The sequence below is a fragment of the Plecotus auritus genome (assembly GCF_963455305.1).
Source record: "Plecotus auritus genome assembly, chromosome: 6".
NCBI lineage: Eukaryota > Metazoa > Chordata > Mammalia > Chiroptera > Vespertilionidae > Plecotus > Plecotus auritus.
The window spans coordinates 124589043-124605328 of NC_137773.1; the positions used below are offsets into that span (position 1 = coordinate 124589043).

Genomic DNA, 16286 nt, shown 5'->3' on the forward strand with positions numbered 1-16286 from the left:
AAGGAGATATTTCTGAATCCCATTTCCATCATTGTTATACTTAGTCTCATGAGGCACACACATCACCATAGGAATTCCTGGCTGGACCAGGATGCTTAGAGAGCAGGAAGGCCTGCGGTTCTGCAGGCTGAGTGGTGGGCTCTGTTCTTTCTCTGGCTGGTCACCCGCCATCTCACCTTAGCCTCAGGAGCCTGCTGACTCAGCAAAGGCACCACTGCTCCATGGGATGGCTCTTCGGGGTCACTCTGTAGTAGTCAAAGCTACAAAATTTAAATACACAAATGCAAGGATCCACTCTGCTCTGTTTAGATAGTATCTGCTATTGTATATGAATGCGTTGCTCTCCTGGGCAGATTAGATGACTAAAGAAAAATCATCACATTATATATAAGTCACATAGATTGAGACACACACAAAAGAAATAATTGGCAGCGAATTAAAAAAAAAAATCAGAAGTCAGGTCAGAAAAAGAAAAGTGAATAAAATTGGGCCTGAGCAGAAAAAGGAAAAAAGGGACTAAAGGTAGGGAACTTAATATTGTACTTAAGACACAATCTTGATTTTTAAGTTTCTTCAGGTTGAATTTTTTAACGAGTTTCTCCCACATTGGAAAGTAGATGATGTAGCTTGTTTTAAAAAATTAAACAGTGAAAAATGGTACATAGTAAAAATACAGTTTCCAAGATCAAACTGTTTATCAGTTTCTTATATATCCTTCCTTTATGCATATATATGCACAATGTGTGCCTATGCAAGTGTATAGTGTACATATACTTTTTAAGTTCCAAACACATTGGATATGGTTTTCCATGTCTTTACTCACTTAAAAAGTTTCTGATTGAATGAAATACCATTGTCCTGCCATTTTGTATAATGCTGTATAGATCACAACACATTTGTCCAATCTGACACCTTCAACTTGGCAGGCATGGGGTATTATCATCTCCTTTCACCGTTAAAAGGACTTGAGCAAGGTCACGTAGCTAACTAGTGATAGGTCCAAAGCCAGTGCTTCTCTTCTGCCTTCTGGAAGTACAAGCTTCATGCACAAGGATCTGGTCTGTCTTGTTTACTCCTTTGCTCTAGTGTCTGGAATAGCAGCCAATACATAGTAAATGCTACGGTCAGTTATCAACCGGACCGGATTGCTGTTGCATGGAAGGCTCATCTGGGGAAGGATTTGCTTCACTCACAGAGTCGTTGGCAAGATACAGCGCCTGTTGGGCTGCTGGCCTGAGCGCTCCCCACATGTCCTTAGCATGGACTCTGTAAGGCAGTTCACAGCATGCCTCAGAGTGAGAAAGTGAGCGAACAGAAGAGGGCAAGTAGGACAGAAACCAGAATCATTTTGTAACCTTATCTCTGAACTGACCTCTCATCGCATTTGCCATATACCAGTGGTCGGCAAACTGCGGCTCTGTTGACTAATGAGTTTGCCGACCACTGACCTAGACTCTTGATTCCAATAATTACAGGCTGTTGTTGTTCCTTGTGATTAAGCCCCTATCCCAGTGGTTGGCAAACTCATTAGTCAACAGAGCGGCAAACCGTGGCTCACGAGCCGCATGTGGCTCGCGAGCCGCAGTTTGCCGACCACTGCCATATACTGTTTGTCAGAGGCAAGTCACCAATTTCAGCCCACATTCAAAGGGCAGGAGATACATGGGATGTGAATACAAGAAGGTGGGAGTCAATGGGGGCATCCTGGAAGCTGCTTACCACGTCCTCCTTCCTTCAGTAACTAACATTCCCCTCGATAGCTTTATTAATTTTTCATTTGCACTTACAGCCCCCTTCCTGATAATCAGAGAAAACATTGTATCTAGTCTGACCAAGGAGCGAAGAAATGATTATTCGAAATGTGCCAAACTGGTTCTCAGATACTATCTAACATAGATGTACTTTTCTAATTTTCTTGTTAATTGTATTTCCCTCATTAGAATGTCATCTCCATCAGGGCTGGAATTTTTGTGGAGTTTTTTGTTGTTTTCGCTGCTGCATCCTGAGCAATAGATTTTCTAGCAAACAATAAATATTTGGAAAATCAATAAATGAAAGAATTTCAACCATAAAGCACCTCAATAGCCAGTGAAACCCTTGTGTGGTCTTCTCACTTTGTTCTCTCTTGCTTTGGACAGATCGGTGATGAAATTTTAGAGATCAATGGTGAAACCACCAAAAACATGAAGCATTCTCGGGCTATAGAACTGATTAAGAACGGTGGCCGCAGAGTGCGTCTGTCTCTGAAGCGGGGCGACGGCTCGGTACCAGAATATGGTGGGTCAAACTATGAAAACCTCCCCTCCTTCCCTGGCATGACTCCATGACTTTGTCTCCAGAACTGCAGCAGGAAAGTCTTTTTGTTTCCCCTCTTCACCAGTGTCTTACCAGCCTTCCGCACCATGTGATTATTTGCCTCGCTTGTTCTGAAACCTCTACACATTTCATCCTTTTGCTTGCTTCCATGGACTGGGGCATGGCCTAAGACAAGATCTTTATAGCCCCCTTTCTGATAATCAGAGAAAACATTTTGTCTAGTCCGACCAAGAGCGAAGGAATGATTGTTTGAACTGTGCCAAACTGTTTCTCAGATCCAATTGTTAGCACAAAATGACTCTACTCCTTTTAAGAAGCAGGAAAGCAGGTTTCCTGAGTGATATGTTGAGGCACAATTCTTTTTATTTTTTTTCTTTTGTGGTTACTTGATGTCTTATTTATGAGACATGAAATTCTGAGATGATTTGGGAGCCTTGCTCACCTCCTTTATGCTCTGTATACAACACTTGTGCGTCCCCCCTCCGGTTGCTGCCCCAAATGAGACTACCTGAGCCCACTAGTATAAAACAAACAAAACTGTTACTATGTTAGCCATATGTTTTTAAATGATAAAGGATGGAATAGATTCCCAGTGCTCATCATGAGGGAAACACGTGACTATACCTTTCCTATGGGGAAAGCCAGATTATGCATAAAGTTCTTTTGTCATATCTATAGACATGATTTGACTGAACAGCAAGGATCTTTAAATAGCTTAGTGTCCTCATGGCAAAATATTGTATATCATAATAATTATGTCCTATTTATTTGAGATTCTTGTTTAAAATTTAAAAAAAAAAAGCTATGCCCTAGATGTAGGGCTTTTCTTCCCAACCAAAGGTCTACAAAAGTTTCTATAGAAACTGTGATTGAATGGTCCCTATGCGTCAGTCCCCTTTATTAGGGATTTTATCTGTTATCACCCTCTTTTCTGAAAGTCATTCTGCACAATTCCCAGTTGCACTTTGGACTTGAAGAGATCTTTAATTCAAATACAGCTCAAGGACAAGGCTAACTCCTTGGAAGGGTAGCCTTCCCAGGTGTTGGACATCGAGGTACAAAATATGAGGGGCCCAAGGTGGGGGTGGCATATGAGATGAGGCCCCCTCAGACATGGCCAACCACACACAGGGAAGGTAGCCTAACAACCCTGAGATGTTACAGCTGTGCTGGGTCTGGAACCCTGACAGGTGTATGGATGCCCTGAAACTGTGTAACGCTGTCTCCCTTTCTGTCTTCCCTAAGCTTCTGTTGGATGTGACCTTTCATTTCAGAGTCACCGTCAGTAACCTCTGTACCCTCTCAAAACCTGTGTCTGTTGCACTGAGGATGAAAATCCAACACTAATAAATGTTCTTTGGGCTAAAAATAAAGATCATTTAAATGCTCGGTTTTCCAAGAAGGGTTGAACATGCCAGGGTTGTGCTGCTGTAATGTCTCCATGTGTCATTTGGACTGAATCTCTAATTCTAGTGATTAGAGTCACAAATGGGTTATAATATGTTAAGTTCCAATATTTTTCTGACTTGATTGGAACCTGCTTCTCTGTGAGGCTATTTTTGTAATGAGTTTTTTGTACTTAATTTAACAGCCGTGGTCTTCAGGGGGGAGGGAGGGCACTTTGTTCTTTTGTTGTTTATTGTTAAATGCTCTCCTATGCCAGCCTGTCATTGTCCCAGTTGTTTGAAAAAAAGAAAGAAAAAAGGATGCATCTATTGTCTGGGTCCTGAGTCACCTTCTATGGCTGTCTAAAACGTCACTGTTCTGAATGCGGTTTCTGCAGCCTTATTTGAGTGTTGCCTTAGACTGTCTGACTGGACAAATAAACTCTCTTTGCCCTATGTTAACAAATGCAGATTTTTTTTCTTTCCTCTTTGTTACAGGGAATCTAAATGTTCAACTTTTTTGTCTTTCTCTTTCTCTCTTTCTCTCTGACTGTTCTTGGTGCTGGGCCCTCCCTTCTACAGCAATGATACCTCCTAATATCGCTGCATGTATGAGAAATGAAAAGCTCGGGGAGGCTTGCTTCTACCTTATGGGCCATAATCAAACTACGGTTTGTAGCTCAATCAATACTAGGTGTTTCTGTGCTGTGGCCTAATTTCCTCATTGCTTCTGCTTAGCTCTATTTTGATATGTTTGGCAATTCATTCTGAGCACCCTACGTTCTCTGAATTGTAAGTACACCGCTGACCCTGTTGAAGTCTTGCTCTCCCTTATCTTAAAAGTAGGAGTAAGGAGCCCCCAGGTTAGTCTTGCTCTCCCAAATCTTAAAGTGACTTTGTGTTATTCTAATAGTCTACCCAGCATTTAGAACAAGCATTCAAACTCGCGGCCAACGGGCCGCATGCTTCGTTTATTTAAATAAACGAGGCACGCTGCCCGCTGGCCGCGAGTTTGACATGCTTGTTTTAGAATGAACAAACCTCATACCACAGAAATCTCACCTGGGTAGACAGGGCTTTGCTAGACAGGAAGACATTTCCTGCTTATCTCTGGGGAAAGGGCAGCCTGTGGGCCAAGCCTGTCCACAGCCTGTTTTTGTACGTAAAGCGTAGCAACATGGCCCATTTTATGTGTTGTCTAAGGCTGCTTGGACACTACAGTGCCAGAGTTGAGTAACTGTAACAAACTCTGTGGTCCACAAAGCCAAAAATAACGATTCATTGGCCTTTTACAGAAAAGGTTTGCCAACCCCCGCTCAAGGTTCTATGCCTGCTTTTGTTAACACCTACCCAGGGGGTTGGGAGATCATTCATGAGACAGATTGCTTACTATTGACCCTGTTGCTTCATGCATGATCCTTAAAGAGCTTCCACTTCATCTCTGTGACTGTCCCCGGCCCGCCCTCCACACGGCAGCGCCCCATTCCTGGTGCTCTGCCTACAGTGGTATAACGTGTGTGACTTGTTGGGGCTAGTTGTAAACAAAGCAACCCTGCTTTGAAAAAAGCTCTCATAACTTCGGGATGCCACCTAACACATCTGCGGTGTTACTTCACATAGTTTAATAATAAACGCCCTTGTGTGTGGCCCTGCTTTTAAGTCTAGAGATATCTTGATGTTGTAAGCAGCAGTCCAGTGGCTCCGTGGCTCAGCGATGTAATGACGGCTGAGCATAAAGAAAAGTGCCTCTGAACATCAAGTTTATCTGGACGCCATCTGATGTCACCTGTGTTCCTGACAACCTCCCTTCCACTCCCTTTTATCTGTCAGGAGACTCCACATTTAAAAAAAAAAAAAAATAGTTCCCTAAGTTTACACAACAGGGAAGAAACTACTTGAGTAACATGCACAAAGGCAGAGGATATCTAATGGACCCTCACTTCATGTCCCATTTGCCAGTCGCCAATATCTGGCCATGCTGCCCCTGGGACCATCCCCTGTGCCCACCCAGGAGCATCTAGCTGGAGTAGATGCGCACGCTGTGCCACAGCAAACACAGAAAGCCCGAGGGCACCCGCAGCCATTTCTACCTCCGCAACCATTTCATCACCACCCAGATCCAAATGCAAGCTGTTAGCATTCCCCAGGAAGTTCCCTCACACTCAGGCTTTTTTTTTTTTCCAGCAAGTTCAAACTAATATTGTTTTAAAGAAATGTTTCCTTTCATGGGGGTTGGGGGGCGGTGGGCAAGGGAGAAGGGCTGGTGGGTGGGAAGAGCAAGGGTCGTGGTGGGACATCTGGCTGCTGCTAGACACTGTTGAGGGGGTGCCTTTCTGTTGAGTGCCGGAAGGGTCTGTCTGGTAGAGCCGCCAGCACTAGTTGTTAACCTGACTAGTTGCCACTACCCTAACCAGGCCTCGGCTGGCTGTGACTGGTGCATTAAGTGTGTGCAGGTTGTGACTGTGGGCGCTCATGGGGGTGGGGCGGGAGCCCTGGGCTGCTCACCGACTGTGGTCTGCTTCCTCCCCCCGCAGACCCCGGCAGCGAGCGGATCGGCGGTCCTACCGGTGCACACGGCTTCCCGGAAGTGAGGCCCGGCGCCCCGGAAACGAGGGGCCGCCGGCTGCCCCCACCATCGGAGTCCAGTCACCTACCCGACCTTCACAAATCATCTCCGCACGGGGAACAGCGGGCGCACGGGGGAGCCTCGAGGGGCAGCAGGGCGCCCAGTGAGCACCACACGTGGAACGGGACTCCCAGGACCCCCGGCGGCGGGGCCTGCCACCCCCAGGACCGGGCGCCCGAGGGGCGAAGGGAGGCGCCCCCCGAGCGGCTGGCGGCCGATGGCCCAGGCAGGCGGGCCCCAGAGAGGCGCCGGGAGGGCACCCGAAGCGCTGACAACACGCTGGAGCGGAGGGAGAAGGCCTCTCCCGGGAGGAGGCGCGAGCGCTCGCCTGGCCGCCGGAGGGAAGGCTCGCCCGGCCGCCGGAGGAGGTCCCTGGAGCGGCTCCTGGAGCAGAGAAGGTCTCCGGAGCGCAGGAGGCCGGGCTCGCCCGAGAGGAGGGCCAAGTCCACCGACCGCAGGCGTGCGAGGTCCCCAGAGCGCAGGCGGGAGCGGTCCCTAGAGAAAAGGAACCGAGAGGACAGAGCCAGCCACCGAGAGAGGGAAGAGGCGAGCCTGAAGCCCGAGGGCAGCCGAGGCTGCAGACACCCCCCTGAGCAGAGAAGGCGGCCTTACAAAGAATGCAGCACCGACCTCAGTATCTGAGCCAGTCACGGGCCGGCCGTTCCCATATCCCAGGTTCAAGAGGAAGCTCACACACCTGAAATAATTTCCTCACCTTATGAAGCATCTGACACCTGAAGACCCTATGAATAGCAACAAACATTTTATGCATTTGAATTTATAAGAAAAAAATATATGTGAAAAGTGTTGTGCCTGATGTATAATATTAAAGAAAGTATTTTTAAATGCATACTTTTTTGGAAATTATTTGCCAAATGTTGCCCCAAAGGGGGATAAATTTTGTTTCTACATATACTGTAGAATTGTCAAGAATTGTTCCCATCTTTGGGCATCTTTTTCTCTCCTGGTTAAATAGGGCTTTTGATCATTTTCTCTAAGTAAGGGAAGTTACTGATTAATTTGATATAGACTTATGTAATGATGTAGTGCTATACTATAGCTAGTTTTTTGTTTGTTTTTTTTAAAGCCAAGAGGCAAAAGTTATATTTGTAAATGCTGAGGACTCTGGGATTGCCGGTGATCCTAAAATCAAGCAAACTATATGAAGAGACTACTATTGCAAATGAAGGATATTTATAGCAAATCTACACAGCACACAGAAATGTTATGTTCTTGTGTCATAGTTGGTTCAGAAAACAGTTATACTCTCCCTGGCCATAAAGGTTGGCCGCCATGACCCAAATGCAGCCCAGGTGCAGATGGTCAGGTTCATTAGCATTATCAACATTTACTAAGATCTCATTAAGGCAGTGCCATCATGGCCTCACTCAACTACTGGAAAAAATGGACAAAAAACACCTTCTGTATTGTCTTGTCTGGTTGAGGCTGCAGAGGAGATGGAGTAGGGGACAATGTGCCCCGTGTGAAGAAATCAAAAATCCCCAATAGAGAAGGTATGGTCCCCCTTTTAGCATAACCCCAGGTTGCTCTTTCCCAAATTGGGGAGGAGGGGATGAGTCTTGGTGGAGTTAGCTCTCTATTGATATGTAGGGTTTAGAGGTGCTTATTAGAAATGCCAGTTTCCCTTTTGAAGCTATTAACAGTCTCCAGAATAATTGAAGGGGAAAGGTCATAATCCCAATGGCTCTCAATCTCATTGGCAATGTTCTGTCCTCATGACCCTGTCCTTTGAATTTTGGGACAGCAAAACAAAACATCATGATTTTTCTTTAAAAAACAGTAACACATTCTTTTGCAATCCACTCCCACATGAAGTGTAATTGGGTTGGCTATAGCCCAGGGAAGTGGTTGAAATGGGAAATGGATTACTGCCTAGCTGAGCCAAATGTTTGCTTGTACCTGTTGGACCACTATAGCAAACTGCTGCTTACAATACATTGTATATTTCCGTAGTACTGTTTTGCATTTTCCATACAGACACAACTTTGCAAGTCAATCACTGTTGTTTTCATGGTACTGTTTAAAAAAAAAAAAAAGGACCAAAAAAAAAAAAAAAAAAAAAAAAGGGAGAAAACCAGCCAGCCAATCATTGTGTGTACAGAGTTAAAAATTGTAATAGAGCCTGTTTAAAAACAACTGTTGCCTTTTTTCTTGTATAAAAGAGAATTTATGACAAAAACTTTAGCAGTGAGGAATGTGATGTGTTTATATTTCTGAATATGGAACAAATTGATTCATTGGGATATATTTTAATGTAAACTAAATCAGGTATGTAAAGCTGTTTTAAAATGGGAGACTATATAAGTAATTCTTTAAAGCTTTAGTTGGTTTGAGTATTATCATTTCCTCCATGGTGAGCCTGCTTGTGAACTATTAGGCACTTGTTTGCATTCTGTTCTTCACTCATTTCTTGCAGTGTACTATGGACTTAATGCTGTTTCTGTACTGATGAAAAGCAGTGTGTGGGCCAATCTTTTTATAAAACACTATGCATATATAATATTACATTGTTCAGAGCTTTATTTGACTTATGGGTTTATACATAGCACTAGGGTGAATGGGCATTCACAAAACAACTTCCTCAGAGAGAAAAGTCTGCAGCTGCTATTTTTATCAATGTTTTCCATACAAAACATACATCGAGCTATAGTAGTATGGCTGAGGGAGAATACAACTGAATAATGATGTTCTTTTTCATTCATTTCCTAGGAGCCAACTTGTAGATTTTATTCGTAAGGTTCCACTGCTAGGAATTTTGTCAAAATCTGTGATATTAAATGATTGATGCTCTCAGTTGTGGTCCAGAGTTTTAAATAAATGAAATCAAGGTAGATTTTTGGAGTACATCAAAGTTGATATTTTGATGTCTTTTTTATTCTCATAGATAACATTTGACATTCTAAAATCTATGTGCTTCCCACCTGGGCTTGTCTCAATCTGAAGACTTTGGTGTGGCTATTTCCTCAGAATTCCACACAGATTCACTTTGGAAAATATTGTACTGTACAGGGACTATGCACTAAACAAAGATATAGTTTTCTCTGAACTACTGTAACCTTAAATTGGAGACTGATTCTTGTGAGCCTACTTTCCTTAACCCCTCACTTCATGTAAATGTCTTGATGAGAGATGATGGATGTGTATTTTGTACGATGAAATCAAACCATTTAGAAATTTCCTTCCCACCCATATTACACAGCTGATGCCTAGAAGAATGTGGGGGAGGGAGGACTCAACACCCTACTTGTATTTTTTAAGTTTCTTTTGTGAAAGATTTTTAATGCATTTTTACTGTATAAATACATGGAAATGTATGCATTCCATAACCACTATTGTTTCTGGATTGATATCTTTCTTGTCTCCATGTTGTCTCAAATGTATCAAGGTCAGGTAACCAAGTGAGAGTGTCTGGCTCCAGCTCCATGAAATATACCATTGTGTTGAAAGAAGGAATTACACCTTTGCAATAGTATAGGGCCTTTCTATTCAAAGTGTGGTCCATGGGCCAGCTGCCTCATCACCACCACAGAACCTATTAGAAATGCAGAATCTTAGGTTCCACCTTGGAGTCTGTGAACTTTACAAGATCCCCAGCTAATACATGTGCTCATGGAAGTTTGAGCAGCATGGTGGCGCATGGAACACTGGAAATAAAGCAAACCCCACCAAAGAGCTTCATCGCCTCCTACCTGTGATCTTGGGCATATTCCTTAACCTCTTTTTAAGCCTCGGTTTCCTCATCTTGAAAAGACCACACCTCATAGAGTTGGGAAGAATAACTGCAAAGTGTTTAGCACACCTCTGACAATCAGAAGAATCCTCAGTAAAATACTTTTTTTTTTTTTTTTGAGGAGGAATTATCTGTATGGCAATGGGTATTCTATTTTCATTGTCCTGGTTTATTTTCCAATCAAAATGAAGAAATATTTTCTCTATTAAAATGGGGAAGAAGGCCTTCTACTTTAATGATACAGTTCACGAACAGTGTGGCTCATATACATACTCACCAGTGTTTTGAAATATGAAACCAAAAGGCTGTGCTGTGAAAGTTAAGACAAAAATAGTCTCAAAGCATAAGTCATGGAGACAGAAGTATGTGGAGTTAGAAATACTCCTAACTAGTCATACTAGATGAAAAATTCAACCCGTGAGTGAGTGAGTTAATATCTGTCCTGAGCATGTGGTTTCTAATGAGGTTCCAGGCTCCCACACAGTTTATGGATTATACCTTCCGTGGATAGGGTTTCCCTAGAGCAGCCGTGCGCAAACTACAGCCCGCGGGCCGGATCCGGCTGTTCTATCCGGTTCTCTTGCTCTCCCCTCCGCTCCTTTACTTTGAATTTATATTAGTTCACACCAACACTCCATCCATGCTTTTGTTCCGGCCCTCCGGTCCAGTTTAAGAACCCATGGTGGCCCTCGAGTCAAAAAGTTTGCCCACCCCTGCCCTAGAGCCGTGGTTGGCAAACTGCGGCTTGAGAGCCACATGCGGCTCTTTGGCCCCTTGAGTGTGGCTCTTCCACAAAATACCATGGCCTGGGCAAATCTATTTTGAAGAAGTGGCGTTAGAAGTTGTTTAAAAAATTTGGCTCTCAAAAGAAATTTCAATCGTATTGTTGATATTTGGCTCTGTTGACTAATGTGTTTGCCGACCACTGCAGAGGACCTCAGTTCCTGGGCACTCAAAAGGTACTGTGTTTAATAGTGAGCCTTCCTAGCCCTGGCCAGCGTGCTCAGTGGTTAGAGAGCCCAAGCTTAGAAGGGTCTCAAGTCTGAGACATGTACCTGGGTTGCAGGCTCCATTCCCAACCTCATCTATCTTTCTCTTTCTCTTTCTCTTCCTCTTCCTCTTCCTCTTTCTCTTTCTCTTTCTCTCTGTCTCTCTCTGTCTCTTTCTCTCTCTCTCTCTCTCTCTCTCTCTCTCTCTTTCTCTCTCTCTCTCTCGCTCTCTCTCTCGCTCTCTCTCTCGCTCTCTCTCCTCCCTGCCCCTTCCAGTCTTTGAAAAGCAATGGAAAAATATCATCTGGTGAGGATTAACAAAAAAAAGTAAGCCATCCTACGATTTCTCTCTTTTGCTGTATTTTTTGCTGTCTATTGCTTTATTTTGTCACCAACATGATAATTATGGACACTGCTCACTTCCCTAGCTTCTTTTTGTTAAAGATGGCATCTGGAAATGGTCCCTGGCTTAACTGACAATGGGAGCTATTTGTGAAGCCCTTAGTCACACAAGTTCTTTGCGGCCATAAATAGCCAGACTAAAAAGAATGTGATGTGACTCAATTATAGCTCTCAGAGATTTTTCCTGCTGGTGGGCAGTCTGAGACCACCTTTGATGGTCTGCATTCATGTTAATGGAAGAGGCCTTTCAAGTTCCTCCAGGTGGTTTTTCTCACAATCTGGCAACATGGTCAGCAGTGGGGGTAGGGTGTCCAGCACAATAAGATCCTAGTGCTTTTGGAATACACCTCACTATATGCTTTGAAGAAGGGAAATGACAAAGCTGGGCCCTCTCCAACACATGTGCTTTTTTTTTTTTTTTTTTTTTTTTGGTGGAAGTGGGCTTTCTATGAAAACTTTTTGACTAGTTTCACCCACTTGGATCTTTATGCATTGTGCTCATCATCAAGAGTAGGAGTATGGTTTTAATTCTCTAATGGGAGATTGCTGGATCACCAGGTCATTTTGAAAGAAGATGGATTTAAGCAAATACTCAGTGTTGACTGCTACCCTCTGTCACTTTCCACTTCATTGTCATGTCCCTCCAGGTCCACTTGGTCTTCACAGCCTAGAACTTTAAACACCAACCAAGAAGCACTGTCCTTTTAAGTAGATCTTTCAGGAAATAAAGTCTCTTTGATCTCAGAGAATCAGAGTTGAAGGGGAAATAGCTCAGAAAGGCTACTAATCCCTACCTGCAGACTAGGGGAGGCTTGTGACTAGAGTACTTGTTTTTTCACTACATATTGCAGACTGACTCTGCTAGGTACTTGGTGGTGATACAGGACTCCAGGGCAGGAGGCATAGGGAAACTGAGACAGGAAAGTGACAACAAGGCCAAACAGTGTGGGCAATTTGCAGCCAGCTTACAACTAACAAGCCACTGTCTTCCCCAGCCCAGGACACAGAGCAAATGGTTAAAAACACAACTCCCTTAGAAGAGAATGCAGTGAGGGAGGGGGACAGGGAAAAAAAGGCAGTTTTACTCCCTAAGCAAAGAAGCCAGCAGCCTCAAAGCTTGACAAGATAAAGTTGGCAGGTGCTTCTCCTGAATTCTGGGAAGGCCACAACAAAGTAAAAAAAAGGGACCTTGAGAATAATCTGTACCAACATAGTCAGCAGAGACATTTTGAAGCCTATAGACAGGAAGGTATATAACACCTCAGACCCCCACCCATCTTGCTCTGCAAATTAGCTAAGAACCGTCTGTGCTTCATCAGCCAGTGGTATAGGTTTGCTTGCTTTGCTTTCGCTTTTTTCAATAAAGGTGCATGCTTTAATTGCTTTAATAAATAGACTTTTCACAACACAGTCAAGGTCTCTAGTCTAAATTAATTGATATGAGAAGACAAGGATAGAGGTTGGGGACAGCCCTATCCCACTGGCTCAGAGTGCTGTCCTGTCCTGTAACACCTCTCTGGTGTCAGTAGGAGGTGCCTTTAACATTTGGTGCCGTGACTCGGATCCAAGGGTGTGATTGGGATCAGAGGTGGATTACTCCCAGTTAACACTTGGCTGCACAGCTGTCCTTGATTCCCTCCAAAGGATGGCAACCAGTTCAATCCCTTTGGGGATTTCTTTTTCTGTTTTGCCACTGGGGGTTAGGGGGTTGCAGCATAATAAAAATTTGCAAAATATACAAGGCTTGTGCCAGGGGCAGAAAATTGAAAATAAAACCAAATGAGTGCTTGGGTCCTTGCCCAGGCTCCAAAGATCAAAGAGGCAAATTGTTCCCTTTGGTTCAAGACTCTTGAATGTGCTACTGGTATAAGGGCCTTGCAGAGGTGTCTGGTATTGAACCCTAAGATGCAGAGGTGTAGGAAATGGACCTCTATGATCCATCTCCAGCATGGTCAGCTTTTGATGGAATTTGCTGAATTCTCCCCAGGGCAAACAGATGTAGGGAGGAGGGAAGAGGAAAAAAGACCTGTGCACATGGGCCAGCATCATGGTGGAAACCCCTGAGGCATATGCCTCAGCTAGACAGGAAAATGGAGGCAGCTAGAAAGGTCTCAGCCCAATTTTTTTTAAATGGCCCAATGGTAACAGCAAGACCTAGGTGATATATCAGGAAACAGGTGGACCCCATAGTACTCAGCCAATGAGAAACTGGAGGAGGGACTAAATAGCCTGTGCACGCTGCCCCACATGTATCTGTAAAATGGAACAGAAGCTCACTCTGGAGAGTGTATTAAAAGTCTCATTTTCGCCATACTTATGTCTCAGAGTCCTTCATTTGAATTGAGACAGGTAAGCAATTTTTCACAATTTGAGGGCTGTCTGGGATCTCTGTGCAGGTGGAGAGGGAGAAGCCGGTTTAAGAGGAGATACATCCTACCCGATTTTGGGTGGCTCCTTTGCCTGAGCTTCATCTCTTCGCAGACACCATAAAATAGGTCCAAGACTGTTTTACTTCAGAAAATGGCAAAAATGACATAATGGGGGTACACACGCGGTAACCAGGCAAACCTCATGCATGGGCCAAGGTGGGAAATTAGACTTTAGTACTACCTTGGTGGTTGGGTATGCTCCAAGGTCGGGTATATGTGATGGGACATAAAGTGAGTATACAGTTCTGATCTGCTGTTCTGCTTCTCCTGTGAGGGAAAGTGCCAGAGAAGGACAAAGCAGATCTCGGGGAGTGCAAGAAATCTCCAGTATGGGGGATTGAGCACACAGAATAGTCACAAGGGACTTTCCAAGGATGGGAAACAAAAATTCTAGGGCTAGGGAATACATTCCCCAGGATAGTCCATTGGGGAGAATGCTGATGTTCTGGGGAGGGGCAGTTCCAGAACCAGGGACAGGAGACATTGTTTTGCTTTCATGGTTTTTTTTTATGCAGGGCATTCTGTGGTGTCTGTGGCAGGACAGACAATGAGATTTTATCTGTGGGTTGTGCACACCTGTATATACTGTATATAAGAGTGTTCCTGTTGATGTTTTGTATCTCTTTGTTATTTGGTTTAATTTGTTTAAAGATGGGGCACATCACGCTTTGGGGGCCCCAGCCATTTGTGGCGAGATTGAACACGTGGCAGAGATTGTAGGAACGTCCCAGCAGCTGCCTAGAAGTCTTAATCTTGAGGACTCTTCCTGCTTTTCCTCTTAAGGCATCAGCCACCTGAAACTCTTAGCTAGTGAGAGTTTTTTTCTGTGTGTCTGTAATGTAATTTTGGCTTTCTGTCTTTTGGGCACTTAGTTTGCTCTTAGCTGGTTTATGACATAGGGAATTCTTTGTCTCTGCTCTGCTGGGTTAGTGTAAGATAAGATCCTAGTGTAACTAGACAATCAATGGGTTCATGCTGTCTTCCACTACTTGAGCCAGATGAGTGGAGACAGGGTTGAATCATGTATGAGTATTTGCCCCATACTGACAGCGGTATAGAAGAGCAGGGGGTCATCCACAAAACTATGGCTATAGCCCACCCTTCTCCACCGCCCCACCCGGCCCTCCCCCAAGCCAGCTGCTTGTATAGGGTGGGACGAGATTATATGGGGAAGTAGGGATTACAGGCTGGGGTGGTACTCAATTGTTTGGGCAACAGGGTTAATGTTTCCATGATAATAGGCAGTTCTTAAATGAGAATGGACCAAATTTCAAGGTTGATTCCCAGGTCCCAGGGGCATACAACCCCCAGCCAGGTAAGTATGTCCTTTCCTTGACCAACACAGGGTAGTCATGGTTGGCAGAGGATCATTAATATTTCCCATAACCATAGCTGGTCCCCAATATTCTATTTTTGCTCCTAACATTGGGAGCAGATCTGCAGAAGTGCCTTCCAGAAAGCTGCAGAAATAGCAGCGGTGGTGGTGGTGGTGGTTGGGGGTACATGCGTTTTTATACAGAAAAATAGAATAAAATAGTACTTTCACATTAAAGCACCTAAAGGCCAGTGAGTTATCCCTGTTACAAAATTGACAGGAAAATGCCTTGGGTAATAGTAATAATTAGCTTTAAAATCTCAAAGTTGTTATAAATATAACAAAAAATAAAGAGTATATGATAAAGCTTTTTCAATGATAGTTATATATGCCTAAACATAGTTTTCCAAAGTCTTTAGTAACTTAAATCTTTGAATTTACTGGGTTAAATAGTACAAATTATTAAATATCTAGGTATTTTGAAATAACAGGTTACTGAAATATTAATTAATCTGAGTTTGCCTACTTTGGGATTTTTTATTACAGAGAATCTAGAGGATAGATTTGAATCTACCAATGAATATGTCTTGTATTTTATTTGAAATATATCTCTTAAAAATGTGAATGTATTGCTAATCTGAGAAGTGCTAAATACTTAACTTGCCGCCTAAAATTTAAGGATTCTGAGTTAAAAATTCTAACTAATTGGAAATAAGTGATATGATTTTGGTAATAGAAGGCATAAGGTATAGAGATGCATTTTTGAAAGGAAGAAAATTAAGTTGTTCTAAAGCTAAATGAATAAGAATATTTGTGAAAATTATCGAAGGATTGTGAAGAGAAATCTTAAAAGGAAATTATAGGAAATCTGAATAATTTAATTAGATAAGTGAATCTAAAATAAGCTAATATACACCAAGTGGCCAGATTATTATGATCTCTGAACGCAGAATAATCTAGCCCCCACCTCTCTCTCTCTCTCTCTCTCTCTATCTATCTATCTATCTATATATATATTAGAGGTCCGGTGCATAAATTTGTGCATGAGTGGGGTCTGGCCAGCCTGGCCAGGG

General features: G+C 43.5%; 1 protein-coding gene across 22 annotated transcripts in view; it reads left to right on the forward strand.

Annotated features, from left to right (window-relative positions):
- MAGI1 (membrane associated guanylate kinase, WW and PDZ domain containing 1) overlaps positions 1 to 9678 on the forward strand; it is a 586630-nt gene extending 576952 nt beyond the window's left edge. For 16 of the 22 annotated variants that reach the window (XM_080671483.1, XM_080671498.1, XM_080671499.1 and 13 more), the window contains 2 exons: positions 2139 to 2277; positions 6236 to 9678. In XM_080671483.1, the coding sequence (XP_080527609.1) occupies positions 2139 to 2277; positions 6236 to 6969 (873 nt within the window). In that variant the 3' untranslated portion in view covers positions 6970 to 9678. Of the gene's footprint in view, positions 1 to 2138; positions 2278 to 4283; positions 4373 to 6235 lie in introns of all 22 variants that reach the window. The other 6 variants (XM_080671485.1, XM_080671487.1, XM_080671492.1 and 3 more) reach the window with 1 other exon arrangement.
- The last annotated feature ends 6608 nt before the right edge of the window (positions 9679 to 16286 follow it).